Source organism: Erithacus rubecula (assembly GCF_903797595.1).
Source record: "Erithacus rubecula genome assembly, chromosome: 10".
NCBI classification, from domain to species: domain Eukaryota; kingdom Metazoa; phylum Chordata; class Aves; order Passeriformes; family Muscicapidae; genus Erithacus; species Erithacus rubecula.
Window position 1 is genome coordinate 4,675,069 of NC_136662.1, and position 18,807 is coordinate 4,693,875.

General features: G+C 48.5%; 2 protein-coding genes across 5 annotated transcripts; one reads left to right on the forward strand and one right to left on the reverse strand.

The window, feature by feature from the left end:
• Positions 1–890: 890 nt before the first annotated feature.
• MRPL37 (mitochondrial ribosomal protein L37) lies at positions 891–4,854 on the reverse strand. The gene is made up of 7 exons (XM_079313727.1): positions 4,377–4,854; positions 4,020–4,203; positions 3,448–3,563; positions 2,776–2,961; positions 2,337–2,494; positions 1,665–1,868; positions 891–1,113 (listed from the first exon to the last, which is right to left on the reverse strand). The coding sequence occupies exons 1-7, from the start codon at positions 4,771–4,773 to the stop codon at positions 1,036–1,038; spliced, it is 1,323 nt and encodes a 440-aa protein (XP_079169853.1). The 5' UTR covers positions 4,774–4,854; the 3' UTR covers positions 891–1,035.
• On the forward strand, positions 4,789–14,692 carry CYB5RL (cytochrome b5 reductase like). Of its 4 annotated transcripts, none has more exons than XM_079313728.1 (7): positions 4,789–4,926; positions 6,130–6,309; positions 7,150–7,298; positions 8,404–8,491; positions 11,508–11,612; positions 12,659–12,862; positions 14,461–14,692. In XM_079313728.1, the coding sequence occupies exons 2-7, from the start codon at positions 6,133–6,135 to the stop codon at positions 14,662–14,664; spliced, it is 927 nt and encodes a 308-aa protein (XP_079169854.1). In that variant the 5' UTR covers positions 4,789–4,926; positions 6,130–6,132; the 3' UTR covers positions 14,665–14,692. The 4 variants fall into 4 exon arrangements, with proteins under 4 accessions (XP_079169854.1, XP_079169856.1, XP_079169857.1 ...); XM_079313730.1 differs by lacking the exon at positions 4,789–4,926 and adding an exon at positions 4,936–5,109 and having other exon boundaries at positions 12,815–12,862; XM_079313731.1 differs by lacking the exon at positions 4,789–4,926 and adding an exon at positions 4,954–5,109.
• Positions 14,693–18,807: the final 4,115 nt, after the last annotated feature.

The window sequence follows — 18,807 nt, forward strand, 5'->3', positions numbered from 1 at the left end:
ATCTCAATTTACAGGGTGCAATGGACGATCTCAAATGTAACTGGTGAATGTTCCCAAAACCTGCAGAGAGGAGCTGCCTGATGGACTGGGGCTGGAACCACAACTGGGGTGTTCATCCAGATGGCCAGGGATCACAAAGCACAGACCAGCCTCTGACACAAGACACTGAAGTGAGATGAATTTCTTGGAAATGTGCTCTTCCACACCTTAAAATAGCGCAGGCTGTCCTCTCCCTTCCCATGTGCTGGAGGGTACCAGAACTGCAAAACATTCTACATTTGGCTGCAGCTAATTTAGCTTTCATTTTACAAAACTCACACTAATCCCCCCATGTTAAAAAGAATACGCTTCCTGCTCAGTTAACTCTGTGTGGAAGGAAGAAATTCTTCCTTTGTATTTTTAGCAGCAAATACCAGCTACAGACACCAAAGTTTCCCTGCTACATTCTACATCACTTTCCCCAAATGCACAGGTCTCTTCATCCAGGATTGGGGGATAAAAGGACTGCAGTTCTACAGATCCAACAAAGCAATCCCTCCGATTAAGTGCTTTGGGAACTAAGCACAGGGCAGCACGACACATCCCACAGCAGCCAGGAGTAAAACAAAGTCAAAGCCAGGCAGAATGAAAAAGGCTCGTGGCTCAGGCTTTCCCCTTGAAGCTTTGTAAGTCTCTTCTGCATTCAGAGGGACTCAAAGCAACCTCGGGAATGGGTTTGAGTCTGGCTCTGTGCAGAAGCACACTGAGAGCAGAGCCTGCGCACACGAATAATGACTGGCTTATGTTCTTCCCAGGCAATGGAAGGAGAGTGCAGGAGGATGTATCTGATGGCTTCTCTAACCCAAATCCAGAGGTGAGCCCCTAAAATGAAAGAGTTTCTTCATGCACTATTTAGTTTAAAATAAAATTTTACTTTCGGTAACAATATAATTTATTTTTAAAGTAAATTAATCCACCTTTCTTTAATTATACGACGGTTCTGGCAAAGAGAAGCAGCAGGTACAGTTGGTGAAGTATTTTCATTTGAGCTGAATTTCACACAGTTCCATGCAGATACAGTGCCAGAAACTTCTTGAATGTGTCTGGCTGAAAGCCAGAAATTCCAGCGGGCTTCTGCAGAGAAAGACACGGATGCTCAGTTTGCAGTGAAGTGATTAATGTAGACAAACAACGGCTTTAAACATGCTTGAATAAGACTTTCAGGCATGGCAGCTTCCAAATTGTGCTCTCCCTCCCCAGAAGGGTTTGTGTGGGGGTACTTCCACTGGTGTCAATCTCAGAGGGCAGAACCCCTTTGCCTGTGAGATGCCCTCCCAGTATAACCAGTACTGGCAGCCCTGTGCTCTATTTGGTCCCCAGAGAGGCTGGAGGTCGCTTGTGAGCGCTCCCTTCCTCAGAGCTGCTTTTAAACAAGCACATGATGAGATGGTGGATTACAGCTGGGGGTGTCTGTATGCAGGAGCTCATGTTAAGTTTGGCATGTCACACATCAGCACTACAAATACTCAGGAACTGGTTCCCTCAGAAACACCTGCTTAGGTAAAAATGAGGCCAATGTCCACTTCAGCTGGTTTACAACCTGCTGCAGCTCTGTGCCAGCTCCCAGACCCCCAGCCCTGGTGAAAGGGCAGCATTTCCACGACCATTTCCCAGGTTTTCCTTACCACAACAACTCTTTTCTTGACTTCTGGGACACACTGGGCTCTCTCATACAGGTTCTGATCAAAGTCAATCCAGACTAGATTTTTTACACCATCATTAGAGACAAGGTCTGTTGTGTTTAACTGGAACACCATGAACTGGAAGAGCTGTCCATCTGTGCCAATGCTCTGCACCACTACTGGCTGCTCCAAAACCTTGGGATCATTCTAGGAAAAGAAGGGGCATGTGGGGGAGAATGTTTCAAGAGCTAGTTACAACAGAAATTGTATGAGCACTTGCTGATTCTGCATCTTTGGGTTGGTTTAAAGCCAAGATTTTAATAAATATATTGTTACCTTGCCCAGAAAATTACTCTAGTCAAACTAGTTTTGAATGCAGATTTTGTATTTTAATTAAAATTCCTCCTTCAGCCAGCAATGGAGTGTCAATTTGCATACTGAGCTGTGGGATGGGTTAGAGTTTTACAGCTGAACTTGCTCCCTGGTTCCTGCCCATACCACCCTGCTGCATCCCAAACACGCTCATTGCTGAGAAGTGGATTTCTGGATTTCTGAAGGTTGGGTTTTCACCTCTGGATGGGGAAGGTCAGATGTGAAAATGACTGTGAGGGGCTTTCAGGCCTGGCTGCAGCAGCAGAGGAAGAAGAGAGGCTCACAGCAGCCTCCCATACGTACCCCATGGAGCGCCTTGGCCTTGGCCAGCGCGTTGCCAAAAGCAAACATCAGCATTTTAGCACGGAGCTGTTCTGGTCTGAACCTGTCAGTGCGAGCGTTGGCAGACTCCAGGAAGAACAGGGTGTGAGGATGAGAGTAGGGATAACCATCTCTGAAACCTAAAGGGCACATACTCATGTCAGAAACTGCTCAGGAAGATGCTATGCAGCCAAGGTTTTCTCCCATTATCTTCAGGAACTGTTCAAGTAGTTTGCTGGGGTTTAAGTTCTTGTCCTCAGTCCTGCTTAGGCAAGAAAACAGTCACCACAGGTCTGGAGCACTTGCACTGCAAACCTGTGCCCATTCCTCTGTCCCCTCATTCCCACACACTCCCTACTCTCAGCTCAGGACAAGGACTCCCAAGTTAACCCAAACACAGACAATTATCATCAACACTGACCTGTATCATTGAGCTCTTTGTACACATTCACCTCCTGAAGATCGATTGTAGGTGCAATGGGATAGAAGGTCTCCAGAACATGTTCCTTGGTGGCCAGTATCTCCTCCTGGGAGGCTACTGGTGGAATTGGGGTCATAGAGTTCATGAGTATTCCACTTAAGCCACGGACCTGTAGGAGAATGGATTCTGGGGAGGGAAATTAGGCTACAGTCAAACACTGGTAAACAACATCAGGGAAAGATGTACATTTCCTTCTGCCAGTCTCTTCTGCAAGGCTCACTCTTTCCCCCTCACCACCAAACCCATCCTAAATAGTAGCTCAGCTGTAGGTTTTTCTTCTAAAATGCCAATGTTAATTGCTAGGGTTAAGTTCTTAACTGAACATCCTTAGAAAAATAACAGCATTGACTTAGGGCACATGAAAATAAACAATCAGGCCTAAGACACTGGTTCCCTTCTCTCACCATCATGTCACCTAATAATCTCCTCAGGGACAACATCCCATCATCCAAGGCTGCCCATGCCAACACAACAGCACTATTTAAACCAGAAAGAATTACCTGGTTCTAGAAATTGTTTAAATTTTCTCCAAGTCCTCAGCCTTAAAGCCAGGAGCTTTGCTACCCCTCTTATCTTACAGAGCTAAATGCTTCCACCACAGCAGCAACTGACCTCTTTCCCACGTTGCTGCTATCCTGCAGTTTCTAGCCAACATCCTTTTACTAAGAGAAGGATACTTCCCAGACATTGACCGGCATAAATGTATCAGGTTTTCAAACAGCACCGGGCTGTAAAACAAGAAAGGAAACAGTTACATAAAAATGAGATCATAATAACAGGCAGATGCTTTTGGGGCATGAATGCTGTAAAATTACTGTATGTACTGCATATAATGGCATAACACTCCCAAACAGTTAACAGAGATTGCAGATTGGTATCACACACACCAGGCCTGTTTCAAGTTGGCAGAGGTATATGCTTACAATTATTTTTAAAATTGACACTCTGCATCAGCTAGGAGTAGATCTGGAGTTGAAACAGAGACATTGGCCTGAAAAAAGCTTCGATAGCGTAGTATTTATGTCAGTGCTACTGTCAATATTCAGAATTGGGTTTTATTTGTTGCTTTGGCTGTTGGTTTGTTTGACAATCTGATCTTGCACAGCAGACCCTCTTTCCACAGAAGAGCCATGTATGAATTTTATCTGTAGCGTTTAAAACCTCCCTTTCAGCTGCAGACTCACCAATATTTTTCCCTCCTGGGAGCAGCCTCTGCCGTGTCCCAGAGCCGGGCATGGGACACCACATGTTTCGCCCTCTCCTCGAGCTCCTGCAGCCCCAGAGCCGGGTTATCCACAATGGCCTGCACGGCTGGGGGCAAACCTTCCACCAGCTTCGTCTTGGTGAGCCACTGCGCCTGCCGCACTCCTGGAACACAACCCAAAGGGATCTGCCCCGGGACAGTGCTGACCCCTTCCAACCCAACCACTCTAGCTGTGACCGAGGCTCACGGCAGCTCATGGGCTGTACGCAGCCCGTGTGTTACACTGTGTGCGAGGAGAAGCCTTGGCAGAGCGCCGGGGCAGGCGGGGTATGTGTACCTTCCAGCATGCGGACACCCGGGTGGCAGATGAAGCAGCCGCGCTCCTTGTACAGCGGCATCTCCTCGTAGCGCGGCCCCGGCGAGTGCCAGGGGTCGTGCCAGCCGCGCTCCCAGGCCGGGAAGCGCGGCCGGGCCAGGCCGGGCACATAGTGCAGCCGTTCCGCGTATGTGATGGTGTCCAGCTCCACCTGCTCCCGCACCGGCCGCGGCTCCACCATCTCCGCCAGCACCTCGGGCGGCGGCCCGCGCACAGTCCAAGGCGTGCGGGGAAGCGCCGCGCGGTGGCGGGGCCGCCCCCCGCGGGTGACGATACCGCGGGTGAGGCCCCGCGCCGCCGCCGCCGCCGCCACCCCCGCCCGCCTCAGCGCCATCGGCCCCGCCGCCATCGCCACCATCCTCCTCCTCCTCCCGCCGCCGCCTCAGCGCCCGCCCGCCGCCATCTTGGCGAGGGCTCGCCCCCACCCTCACCCCCGTGACTGACGGCGGCGGCGGCCAATGGCGGGCAGGCGCGCCCCGCCGTAAGGGAGGGTCGGCAAATTGCCTGGCGGGTGAGGGCAGGCGCTGGGTTGGTGAGTGGGGTGGTGGGCGGGGAGAGGCGCCTCCTCGCCTGCGGGGCGGGGGGGCACTTGAGAGACCGTCCCTGGGCTGGAGCCGGCGGGGCCGGCACGCGTGTCCCGGGGTTGGGGCCGCTCTGCCCCGGGCCGGCCCGGCCGAGCCCCCGGGCGCGCACAGTAAGTGCTCGGAGCTCCGTAAATCTGCGCGGTCCCGAGCCCGGGATTCACGCTGGGTTACCCCCCATTCATAGCCCGTGGGTGCTCCGGGTCCCTGGACAGCGGGCGCGGTGGGAAGCCGAACCAGTTGCCTTTGGTTTTTCTTCCGTTCCCCGCCCCCCTCCTTAAAATAAGTGTGTTTCTCTTATGGGGTGAAGGTTAGTTAATTAATTGACCTTGACAATGCAACAGCTGGAAGCGCTAAATGTTCGCTTCCTCCGCTTCGTCACCCGTGGCTTCATAATTTCCTGTGGGCCGCTTTGTGTCCGATGCGGACACAGGTGCGCTGAGAGCAGCCGTGGCTCGGCCCGTGTGTGCAATCAGCGGGGCTGCAGCGATTCTGACACGAGCGGTGTTCAGTGGCTACAACTCGGGAAACAACGGGAGCGAGGGATGAAACCCTGTGCTGCTCGGCCTCCCCTGCCTGTGCGTTTAAAGCATTATTCGAAGGCCATGAGCAGTGTTGTTTGCCTGAGACTTTGCCCTCTTTGCCTGGAGTCTCTTGGCTCTGAACGCTGCTTTCAGCTCGCTGCCCTTTCCTGTTCAGAGCCGCGCAAAACTCAGGCCACATCTGGTGCCTGGGTTTATCACCCATTGTCCTGCTGCCTGGCTTTGTCCCCCTTTCTCCTGGACACAGCAGCAGATTTTTAAGATGTGTCTGCTCCGGCTGACCAAGCGGCTCTTTTGTAGGAAATCAGCGCGGCGGAACGAGCAGGATTAGAGGGTTTGGCCGGGCAGCCTGTCTGGGGAGGAGGGCCTGAGGCTCTGCTCTGGGCTGGTGGCGAGGTCTGGCATTTGTGCAGAGGCTTTGAGCAAAAACCGGTGTTGCAAACACAGATCGGCTCCAGGTTTTCAGTTGGATACACATGCGAGATGCTCGAGAGACATTTTTCTCAGTCCTCCTCTGAAAACACCCAGCTGATGAGCACCCGCTGCTTTTCATCGTGCTGGGTTTTGATGCAGGGCTTGTGTTTTTTGCAGGCAATGGGTGACAAGGAGCAGGACTGGCTGGCTCTGAGGCCCCAGGAGCCTTCTCCATCCCAGTGCTGCGGCAGCGGCTGCAAGCCCTGCATCTACGATGTGTACGAGAAGGAGCTCGCACAGTGGGAGAGAGCCAAAGCAATGCAAGACAAAAGCCTTCTCATGGGGAAAAAGGAGCAGGTCCATTTATCTTCATCGCGTCCCGGAGCCTGCGCTTTGATCGTACTTGTTTGGGTGTGGGGTTGTGGTGATGGGTGAGGGATGCAGGGATAAATTCAAGTGGTGCCTTAAGAGAGGGCTGTAAATGCAATTCCCCAAACTCAGCCTTCACCCTCCCCCTTGGCCACTCTCTCCCTGCTGTAATGTGATTTTCCAAGTGTAGAGTTCTCCCTGGTGTCGCATTACAGCTCTGGCTCTGCAGCTTCTCCTCTCCCAGTTTCCTCGGAGAAGCCTTGTTTTCCTCACCTTTCTTATCCTTGCCTGATTTTTAAACTCGTATTTTGATGCTGAGAAAAAGCTGTGTTGTGCGTGGTGGAGCAGTTGTCTTCAGAGTGTAATTTTTAAGCCTGTCAGTGCCCTTTTACATAAGATTAACTATGCTGGGTCAAGCAAACGAGATCAGCTGAAACAACTGACAATATTTTCTGTTCACTGTGGCCATCAGCAGGCTGCAAAGTTGCCCCCAAAGCAGCGCTTGGCTCTTTTAGCAGAATTATTTCTGTTTGTTTCCAGACACGAGAAAATGATTGCAGTGAGTCGTAATAGGGTGACCTTGCTGTAAGGTGTAAAAAAATGTAATTTAAAAAGGTGCTGGTGGGGAGAAATGCAAGATCCCAAAGTGCACGCTACAGAACATGATAATGAATCAGCAGAGAGCTGGAATTTGTGCTGGGCCTCGGTGTTTAATACCCATCCTGAGGATCTCTGGCACTAAATTAGCACGCACGTTTGCTTCCAGAGAAAAATGAAATAATAAAAGACACCATCTAACCAAGTAATTATTTATTGTTGTTCTTGCAGAGCAATAATTCAGAGCTGAATCCAGATACATTCACTGCATTCAGCGTGAGCTCGGTGGAGCAGCTGACAGAGGACACCTACCAGTACAAATTTGAATTACCAGGAAAGAGCAGCCTGCCATTGAGTTTAGGACAACATATCGTGTTAAGGTATTGTTCTCTGTGCTAGTTAAACAGTCTGCATTATGTAACCTAATATGTAGGGTTTTGTCAATAGACAAAGGCTTCATAGCAGGCAAATCATGATTTCTGTGCTTCCACAATGACACAGATTAAAGAGCTCGTGAGCTCGCTGCCTCTACTAATTCTATGGTAGAAGCTGTAGTTTTCTTCAGCATTATCCCTGCGTTGGTGGCTCAGAAAGAACTAGGTGTGATTAAGAAAATGCATTTGCAGAAAGAAAGGTTTAAAAGAATAGATGTTACAACAGATTATTTACTCCAGCGTGTTGGAATGAAGACAATGAGCTGCTCTTGCCCCAGAGCTCTGTGTTTTAGGCCCTGTATCTTGGGGTAACTCAGCACCCCAGTACCCAGGCACTGCCTGACTGATTTCTAGCAAAACAACCCTCCTATGTAGTTTGCTGCTTGCCAGGAAGGGGCCACTTGGGGGAAGTTTCTGTCTCTGAGCCATCTGTGGTGATCATTGCCAGACAGAGAAAGTCCTGTTAGGATGCCATTGATGTGCATCTGTTGATGTCCCTGGTAGGTTCAGGGCTGGTGTGTGCAGCTGGCTCTGCTGGCAGCACGTGCTCCTCCTTCCAGCCCTGGCTCATCACAGCACAGAAAAAGGTTTGGTCACTTCAATCAATTCCTGTGGTCAGTAGCAAAGAGCAGGGTGGATAATTCCATGGGAAGGGAAGGCTTACAGGAAAATACAGTCTATATTGATAAGGCCCCAGGTCAAGGCTGTGCCTTGGCTTTTGTTATTTGATTACCAGATGCAGAAAGTGACCCCAGCTCAAAAGGAATGGCAAACTTAAGTGTTTTCTCTCCCCTTTGCCACTCTTGCATGTCCTTACAAAATCCCTTTCAGGGGTGTGTCCAGGAGCTGGATGTGGTACAGCTGAGGCCACCACTGGGAAAACAAAAGGTGCTATTAGCCATTATGTTCCCCCTGGATTTTTGCCTCTGGAAGGGAAATGTTTTGCATCTGTGCACAGGCTGGGCCACTGGGAAGAGGGCCTGTCCCCCAGAGAGCTGCAGGAGCCCCCCAGATGACCCAAGTCACAGGGGTTTCCTGTTTCTCTTCTCAGAGGAGTGGTGAATGGTTTGGAGATCCAGAGAGCCTATACTCCAATTAGCCCCAGGAATGCAGAAGGTTACTTTGAAGTTCTAATTAAAGTAAGTAAGCTTGGACAATATGTATAAGGTGTTTTCTTTAGGAACCAAGCATGCTGTCAGTGCTTCAAGTGAGACTCTCTGAAATCCCTCATGGACTGTTTCTCTGAGATTTTGAACCATTTGTGCTTTGCAGATAAAAATTTCAGTTTTTCCCACAAAACTGGAAGCAGAACACGTTGATACACAAACAAGTGCTTTGCAGCAGAAGCCCTGGGATCACCTGGGAGAGCCCCTTGGATGGAAAGATGTGTCCATTCCACTTCTCTCCTTTCATTTTGCTTTTTCAGACTGTCTTTGAAATCACAGCCATTTGAACAAAAATCACAGCTCAGCTGAACAACTGATTTTGGGAAATGTTTGCCCTTATGCTCCCCTCTATATTTCACTTGCAGAACCCCTCTGTCAGTGGGCAGCTGCTCCTGGTGTGCTGACAGAGCTCTGGAGCTGCAGTCTGAGAGGGACTCTGTGACCCACAGGACAGAAAGGTGCCCCATAGGCACAAGCTGCACCTAATGAGGTGGATATAGTTGCAGAGCCCATTTTGGACAAGTGTCCTCAGCTTTATGGAGTCAACTACAAAATGCTGGTTGAGTTCAAAAAGATTTTTTTAGGAGATTTGGCTTGAAATCTGTCTCATGTAAGTCTTCAGGGTTCTCATATATGATTATTTTGTGTGGCAAATACTGACTTGAACATTTTTCCAATACTGCATCTGTATGTCACTAGGGACTCAGGGCAGACACAGATTTCAGTACAGGTGTGAAATTCAGAGTGCTGGGTATCTCAGGTGGCTTGCAGAGAAGGGCCACTTGTCCTCTGCCTGTCTTGGAGGATTTTGTATTTCTGGGGTTTATTATGCATTGTATGTTCGAACACAAACCCTGCTCTTTAGAAAAGTGAACAGCTTCTCTAGGACACCTGTGGGAGGGTCATTTCCCCATTCTTGTGGCAATTGGTGTGTGGTAGGGGAGAGAAATGTTACATTAATAGGATACATTCAGGGGATGACTGTGAAATTTCATGTATAGGGGCTCATTACTCACAGGTTTTGCATTTCAATAATAATAGTAATGATTGTAATGATACCTTTTCTTTATATAGAACCTTTCATCCCAAAAGGAGCTATAGTTATTCTCTGGCAGTGACAAAAGAGGTTGGTAACACCCAGTGTAAAGCAGCCATTTTTATAACTCACTCTGTAGGTTGTGGTATATTTCACACTATTGAGGCAATTTTGGAAAGTAGTATATTATTATTACTATGCAATCCAAGCACTGTTCAAACCCTTCTGTATCCTGTTATTACAGCATTGCATTTGTGATACTACAGTTAAGAGTGAGGGAGTTGCCATTTACAGAGTATAACCCTCTTTTTGAGTGATTTTATAATGTTAGGGTTTCTCTCCATGTAAAATGGGGAGTGGAAGTTTTACTCCAGGAGATTTTTTTTTTTCTTTTTATTTAAAAAAACTCATTTTAAACCCACTCAATCACTTTTTGCCTCAATCTTTTGGAAATAATTTTCATGAAGGAAGGATTGTTTTAGTTTCCATTACCCCAGTCCTTTAGGAATAGGCAGTAAGTGAGTCTGATTTTCTGTTCTTGCCTTGGGTTTCCAGATGTATTTGAAGAAGGGAGGTAAAAAAGTTGCTTCTTTGAAGCAAGTGTACACTCTTTGCACGAGACTTAGCACCTGCCCAGAGCCTTGTGAACATAAAATAATTCTGACAATAACTCAGAGGCTGGATGTGTGTGTGATTTACCTTTTGAATGTAACAAGTGGTGCTAATACTTCTTAATATTCCAGGTGTAAGTGAGAGGCTGGGAAGGGAGGAGCATCTGTGTTCTTTCTCAGCTAACACAGCTTGCAAGCACAAGCACAGGCTCCCTCACTCCCTTTTTCTGAGCTGCTTTGTGGTTCACCAATTTTGTTTGCCTGCAGTGCAGCTTGGTGGCCAGCCAAGGCACTGGGGTGTGGAGCCAGGCTTCTCTCCAATGCCTGTGCAGGAAATACCCCCAAATACATTTCTTTTGTGTGGCTGGAGTTGCCAAAGGCTTGTATCACATCCCATTTTCTGACCCCTGGTTGTGTTGCTGTTTCCCAGTCTTATCCTTGTGTGCTGCAGCTTTTTTCAGCTCTTGCTGCTGGGACCAGTCCTGGTTCTCTGGCCTCATCCTGCACTGTGGCTGCTCTTTTGCTCACATTTTTCTCTTAAAACATTCAGTGGTCACACATTCAGGGCATGGATAGCAACATGACTGCTTGGACAAGCCTTTCATTTTCCAGCCTCTCATTCCTTCTGTTTCCAGCAAGCACTGAGCCCTTCTCCTCAGTCATGAGTGAGATCAGCATTCCTGCAGGCAACAGCCTGGATAATGTTGTTTGTGCCTGGTAGAAAGTGAGGCAGGTTTTTTGCTCGTGTTTTTCTTCCATGTGGCCAACATTAACATATTCTTCTGGACCTGTGGAGGCATCCCTCAGCATCCTGATGATCTGTTCTGAAAACAAAGGGTTTTACAAATGAGAAGCCCGACTTTGGGTCACTAATTGTATCAGTGCAGCATCTGAGAGACTGAAACAAAGCAAGAGCTATGCTGTATTTATATAACTAACAGCACCCAGAGGGCATTTCCAGACCCCATACCCTGAGATTTGGAGAACACTTGAAGGCCTGCACTGTGCTTTGCATTCAAGACACTCTTCTCTGTGTGCTTTGTAAGCAAGAACTCTGATAAGCTTTTTCCAGTTTTGGAAATTCAGGCTGCATGAGAGGGGGGTTGTGTTTACATTATATTCAAGCTGGAGTGGTTCCAATATGATTTAATTTAAATGTCTTTGTTTTGGGTATAACTTCGAGTTATTTTTCAAACAGAAAGATCTTTCTTTTTTAAATACACGAAATGTTTTTTTGTCCCCTTTTCATTTAAATGTAGATAACTTTATAATCGACTTTAAGCTGGGAAACTTTCCAATGGAGTATAATTATTCTTTTCTTTTGTGCTATGGTTTTTATTAGTGCTATGAAGCTGGGCTAATGTCACAATACATAAAAACGTGGAAAAGAGGAGACGTGGTCTTTTGGCGTGGGCCGTTTGGAGGGTTCCCATATCAGCCTAACAAGGTTAGTTCCTAAGAGCCATAGGGTGCTTCAGCCTGTGGCAGCAGCTTTCTTCAGTACTCTGAAGACATCAATTTGATTACTGTTTTCATGATTATTTAGAGACTTCCTGGGTTACTGTACAGTGTGACAGCATTAGCAGTCAGTTGGAGCTCCTTCTTGAACTGCAGAATATTTAAGAGGGAGAGGAGGTGGATGGGAGACAGGAAAATATTAGCAAGGCTCTGTGTTCATCACTTGCATTAGGAGTTGCTGATGTGCCTAACAAAGGGAGCTTTGCACCAGCAGTGAGTGTGGATGGGTTTTTGCCTGGTTTGACCCCCATCTCTGTGTTGTGACTGAGTAGGGGTGAAGGGGAGGTGTTAATCTTCCCTCTCTCGGGTATTCCCTGAGCTGCTGAGGTGTCAGGTCGCTCCCCAAACGCTGATCCCACCTGCCAATGCCAGGCTGGCTGCAGGGAAAGGCAGATCTGATTTCAGGAGGAGGCTTCTCACACACATTAATTCAGTTACTTAATTCTGACCTTTCAAATGAGGGGCAAATTTGAAACCCAAAGCTTTTGGTGGATTTGGTTTTGGGTTGTTTTTTGTTTATTTTAACCCCAACAAAAATAAGTAAAATCTGAGTGGCCAAGCTCTATGCAGAGCAATTGTTTCCTGAAACACTAGTTTCCTTCAGAGGACATTCATAATTTTTCTTTGCAGCAACCAAGAGAAACCCAGGGATCTTTTCCAGTGGAAGAAAACACACAGTGGGTCAGCAGATAGTACTGCAGAATTGAAACTGAAACATGAATTAATTGAAATCAAGGCTAAAGTTAGGATCAAGTCTATTTGGGTAAAATTCAGTTTTGTTAAATTTGATGTGTAAACCCTTAAGTGCTATATGTAATCCTTTGCAGAAAAATACATGTTGGGATTGAATTTACCAGTTTTTAACCTTCTGATATATTGTTTCTCTTTACCAGGGTGGCAGCAAGAGGAACTCCCCATGAGCATACCCATTTCCAGCCACCACAACTCATTCCAAATTTTCTGTTTTGTTGTTAGCATGGAGAACTCCTCATGCTGGCCTCAGGCACTGGCCTTGCACCAATGATTCCCATCCTCCAGTCTATAACAGATGATGAAGAGGATGAAACCTTTGTAACTCTTGTTGGCTGCTTCCCTACCTTTGACAGAATTTATTTAAAACCTCTTCTGCAGGACTTGGCTCGGTACTGGAATATCAGAATATTTTATGTCCTAAGCCAGGTAAATAAATGGATGTGAAGTGTGTTTGTGTGAGGGTTCTGTGTGCTAGATGAACCTCTGCCTCCTCCACTTTTCCATAAGCATGAGCTTAATTATTTCCCAGTCATCCAGCCTAATTTGTGATCCAGTAGCTGCTGTTCTTAAATCTGCTACATGTACTCACACTGCTGCTAGTCTGGAGAATTTTGGGGAAGTGGCCATCACTGTTCTCTCTGCCCCCTGTTCTGTTGGGATGGACCTGCTGTTCCATAGTCACTGTTGGTCATTCCCCCCATTTCAGACAGTTGTTGCTGCACCTAAACAGCAAATAAGCTGTTTTTTTTTCTTTCTAACCAGTGCCTGAATCTGTCCTTATCTTCCATTCTTAGCTCATGGCTACAGCTCTCCTCTGGTGTGCTGGCACCAACTTCCCAGCAATTATTTTTCCTCGCTGACCCATTTTTAAACTTCTAAAAGTTGTTTCCCCCTCTGTAAAATTACTTTTCTGCCACATTCATGGGATGAGGGCATACCTCTCAATGGTCTTACATTTTGAGCAGTCTTTTTCATTTCTATTTGGTCCCAAAGTTGCCTGTGTTCTGCATGGATTTGATGGTGAAAAATTATTTCCGTCAGAAATGAGGATTCATTGCTGGGAGGATATAGAAAGAATTATTTATGCTAAGGGAATGAATCCCTTTGCATTTTTAGTTTCTCAGAGGAATCATTTCTTGTATCTCTCACAGTGGAACTGCCTCATACATTCTGTTCCACATGTGGCCTTGGCAAGATGAGATTTGGTAGAGGGGAAAGTGCTGGTGACTTGGGCACCCCTCAGCTGCTCTGTGGGAGTATAACCATAATTATTTCTGGTGACATGGCTTAAATACCCTTTTCTGGGTGTTTAAACTCTTTGACTGCTGTCTCAAGAGCATGAGGAGGTCTTGAAATTCAATCAGTGAAGGGCACGAAGCCCACCTGACCCCTGTCAACACTGTCTGCCCCTCCTCTCTCCCTTTTTCCTCCTCTCTTAGTGGGTTTGTGGTAGTCCAAGGCTGGTTTGTGCATCCTCCCTCTTGGGATTATGTATCTGTCTGTATTTCATTGTGCTGCCTGTCACCACCACATCTGAGCACCTTCTGCTCCTGATTAATTGCAGCAGGGGAGTCCCTGCTGGATCCAGCACCATAGGATCTGACACTTCCCCTGGGATCAGAGCTCTGGGATCAGAGCTGTATTTGGAGCAGAGCTGGCTGCTTTCAGCTTTGATCAAGGGAGATGGGACTGAAAGAGATTTGGGAATGGGAGAGGCAATAGAGAGGAACAGACTTGGGACTAGAAAAGTGCCCTGGGAGATGTTCTCCATGGAGAAGGTTCTGCAGGGTTTATTAGTGATAGTTACACTCTGGTTTTGTTCAGTCCCCTCTGACCAAATAGCCAGGGAAAGATTTCATCTGGGCTTGGGAAGAGGAATGCAGCTCTCAGGAAGGGTCAGTGTCAGCCACATGGTGTCACAAAGGTGAAAGTCATCCTGTGCACTGTTCTGGGTGGAGGAGGAAGATTCAGCTCTAAGCAATGTTGTCCTTCTTTATGTTACAGCAAATCTTTTACCTTTTCAGGAATCTTCACTGGAAAAACTTCCTCAGAGCTACCAGGAAAACACGTACACTGGTCGTCTCAGTGAAGACTTGATGAAGACAATAGTAAATTCCTGTCGAAGAAAGCCATTTGTATTAATCTGTGGCTCTTCTGCATTCAATGAAGATATGAGTAGATACTTGAAAGCTGCAGGAATTGAAGAAAATTCCTGTTTTGTCTTTTAGCAGTACATTCCTGACCTGAGGAACCTTAGGTTGAGCCTTGCATGTCCTTATTTCTTTGCAGACATTGCACAAAATGGGCCTGCTCAGAAGACTGAGCTCCTTGGAGCAACTATTGGTTGATCCTCACTCTGGGGTGTTTTAAGGAACAAGTTCCATTCCAGAGTGGCTGGTACATGGTGTGCCACCCATACCTCGGGGACCAGCATGGCAATTTTAATGGAAGTATTCAAATGCAATTTTAAGAAAGTGATCTCCTAAGGGGGTACTAGAAAGCATCCATGCACACAGCTCTGCTGCAATATGAAGATTGGTGACTTGCTTTGCAGTCTGTGTTATTCTGCAGTGGTGATGTGCCCTGTTAGGTGTCCAGAGGAGAGATAAAATCCTCAGGGATCCTTGCCAGGACAAGGGGACAGCAGAGCTGGGATCATTTTGGTTCTGTCATGTGCAGGCTGGTGTCAGGCAAGTCCCTTCAACCTCACTGTGCCTCAGTTGCCCATTGTACAATAATAAAGAGAAGGTGGCACTGATGTCTGAGAGCCTTTCCAACTATATATGGGAAAACTATCCATAAGGATGGAATGACACATTCTGTCTAGTGAGAACTGAGGCAGGCTGAGCTCCTGCCCTGGCACAGCCTGTGTCACCTACCCTGTGCTTAGCCCTTGAAATGCTACCTGGGGAGACAAAGAGCACATCCTAAAACTGGGAGAGTGTGGCTGGGTTGTGGTTTCTGTCAGGGAGGATGGTTGTTTGGTTTCCATGTCCCCTAAGTGTTGTATCATAGCCCTGGCTCATTAAATTGCACCTCTTTACAAATAAGCAGCTGTTTGGTGTTGTCACAGGACTCTCTCAGGTGCCTCAGGAGTTCCCCAAGCATACAGAGCACCAGCTGAGGAGGCAAAGCTGCATGGGGTCTGCTGGGGTGCTTCCCTGTGGGACAGGGAGCCTCAGGGATGGCAGCCTGGCACAGCACCCAGCCTGGGCACCTGGTCCTCTTCCTCTTTTTTCAGTCCAAAATGCTGCTGCTTTTCCTCTCAGGTATCTGCTGCCCATTCTTCTACCTTCTCAGACTGCTGTGTTTAGCATCTACACCTGGAAATACAACTTTCCTGCACACCTTATGTTTTTCTGTTCATTCCCAGTTCATCCTGTGTTGGGTTTTTCCAGGCTGTGTCATGTGGTTATTGCATTATCATTCATGCTTCTTTTGTACCTAACACTGCACCTTACACAAAGGAAATGTAGTTTGTTACACAAAAACCACAGTGTGCACTGAAGTGGTGGCTTGATTCACACATTTGGGAGGGAGTGTAAGTTCCCTTTGCACTGCTGAGATTTGTCTCCAGTTACCAAATGCCTGGAATTAATCAAGTGTAGCTGCAGCTTTTATGTTAACTTCCTTGGAGAAAGGGCTGACAAGAAAGCCATCTTTCTAACCCAAACTGGGGTTCTGGCTTTAAAGGCATGGAGTTCCAGGGAAAAGTTGTCCATGGTCAGTCCAAGGCAAGCCCTCATCTCTATTCCAGGTTGTGCTTCAGCCTCTAAGTCACTGTGTAGTGAAGATGCTTCTTTGCACATAGGCTGATAATGAAATGTTTTCTCCAGCTCTCCCTACTTTAGCCTTAGCTAGGAATATGAAGAAAATATTTTTTGTCACATCTTAAGTATTTGAAAACCTTGCTTCTAGTCCTCTAGCTTTAAATATTATGCTTTTTGAGATTTTTGCTAAACCCACACCCCACCTTTTCGCAAAGGCCCAAGGTAAAAAACTTGCCGCTCGCCTTGGAAAAGCGCCGGCTTTCAGCGTGAAAGCTGGGACTGTTCCTTTAAACACAACCCCAATATGTCTGGGTATTTCAGCACATATGGGCCACGATGCTTAAACCCTCCCCAGCTGGTCCGGCCGTGCTGCCGCGCGGCTCCGTCTTTGTTGGCGGCTCGGAGGGAGGGTGGTGAGAGACGGAGCAAGCTGTGAGTGCTGCGGGCTCCATCCTGCCGGGCCAGCGGCAGCGCCGGGGCTCGTCCTGCCCGCGGGGACGGCGGCTTGCGAGACATTCTCCGCGGGGGACATGGTGTCCTTGGAAGCAGGAGCTCGGAGGAGCCCTTTAAACCGCCCGCAGGCACTTTGTTCTCGATTTTCTGCCCTTCTCTCCCTTCCCCCTCCCGCCTTTTGTTGTTGCTCAGGCTGGCTCTGACACGAGTCCCCCCGTCCCCGCCATCCCCCATGGGCACAGCCCCTTTCAGCGGATGCCGTGGATTCCTGCAAGCGCAGGGATGTGGAGTGGAGAGGTTCTGGTGCAGAATATTCCTCGCCAGGGGAAGACGAGAGGTGTCCTTCCCTTTGGAGGTCCAGAACCACCCCGTGGTGGCAGTTCCGTGGGGAATCTGTGGAGATGGAAGTTTGGAGCTTGGGTGGGTGGCTGATGCCCAGCCAGGGCAGGGGCTCACATCCTGCCTCTCCTGCCAGGCAGGGATGTTCAGGGATGCTCCTGGTCTCTGGCTGCCCCCAGGAAGCCCCTGCCACCCGTGCAGCACTGTGCAGGGGAAAGGGGCTTTGCTTCGCTTCCTTTCTTCTTCCTCATGTGCAGCCTAAATACCTTCTTAATTTCATCTCATTATTTCCTGCCTAAATAATTCCCGTTTCTCCTGGGGACCGTTTTTAAACCTTTGATCTTCTCTGAAGTCTCACAGTCCTGATCACATCCTTTCTGTTTAAATGAATCAAATGCTTTTTTGACTCATGATTTATAAATTTGCCCACAGAGGAACAGAGGCACACCTTGAAATCACCCACCATGTCTGTGACGGGAGAATTACCCTGGGCTGATCCAGAGCATCTTCCATGTCTGGCTCCTCTGCTTCCCTGCTGCAAGTTGCTCTCCCCCTGCCTCCCTCCACCCTCCCACCCACTCTTCAGCTGACAGCCGGGTTGCCTGGGCTCAGGCCCAGCCTGGGAATGGCCATCCCGGGTCAGGAGAAGGGTGAATGTGCCGGGGGTTGATGGATGCTGTCTCCTGGGAGCAGGGCACAGCTGCTGTGCTGCACGGCCCTGGCCCCCATCTCCTGGGAATGGCCGATGCAGACACAACTGAGGGGAGGGAGAGGAGCAGCTGTGCAGGTGCTGGTGTCCTGGTGCTGAGGCAGTGGTGGAAAGGCTGGAAGACAGTGGCCCAGGATGGATGTGATGGGAATAAACAAGTTGCTCCATCGTGCTGTGATGCAGAAGTTGGGGAGCACTTTGTTCCTGAGCCCAGGGAATGGTGGCTGGGAGGGCTGAGCACTCCTCCTGGATGAACCAGGGTTGTGGCAATGGAAAACACCCAGGAGATGCCCCAGTGCCATGGCCAGACCTCTCCTGCATCTTTGCTGTGTGGGCCTTGTCAACACTTGTTGACAAGGACAGACCTCCTCTCCAAGCCATTAGGGAAGCAGCTAATTAAGCTCTGTGGTGTTCCTGGGAGATCAACAGGAGATGTGCCAGCGTTGCAGCATCTCCCAGAGCCTGCACTGGAGCAGGATCTTCACACAGTGCCCAGGGACAGGCAGAGCTGCCCTGCTCCTCCTCATTCCACGTGCTCTTAGTCCTGGTGCTGGTGGGGTGACACAGTACTCCATGCCCCAGGACAGAGCCCGATGTTCCCTGTCTCAGCTGGGCTTAGGGTAGAGGGCTCCTGGCTGGGATGTCCCACTGCTCCCAGCAGCCCTCGGCATGGCTCCAGCAAGGCTGGGCAGTGGGGAGGGAGCCTGCACAAATATTATTGTTATTGTTATTCCCCATAAATATATGCAGGCACTTAATGACCTTGGCATGGAGCATTTCCTGGGGATTCATGGCCAGTTGGCGTTAATGGTCTTTAGCTGCACCTCAGGCCATCAGCTCCTCCCAGCCCATCATTAATCCACAGGAAATGTCTCGGGCATCGATCCTCATTGCTTAATTAATAAATGCAACTTGTCTCCTGCCTGAGATTTAGAGATACTCACTGCTTCTCTCCCTGCTGCTTTGAAGGTGACTTTTTTAGCACAGGTCCCTCACGCTGGGAGGCCCTCTTGGGATTTTGTTTCCTGGCATTCATGTGGGTGTGGGCTGTGGCAGCAGGAAAGTCTTTTCTCTCCTGGGCGGGAGGGAAGGAACTGAGC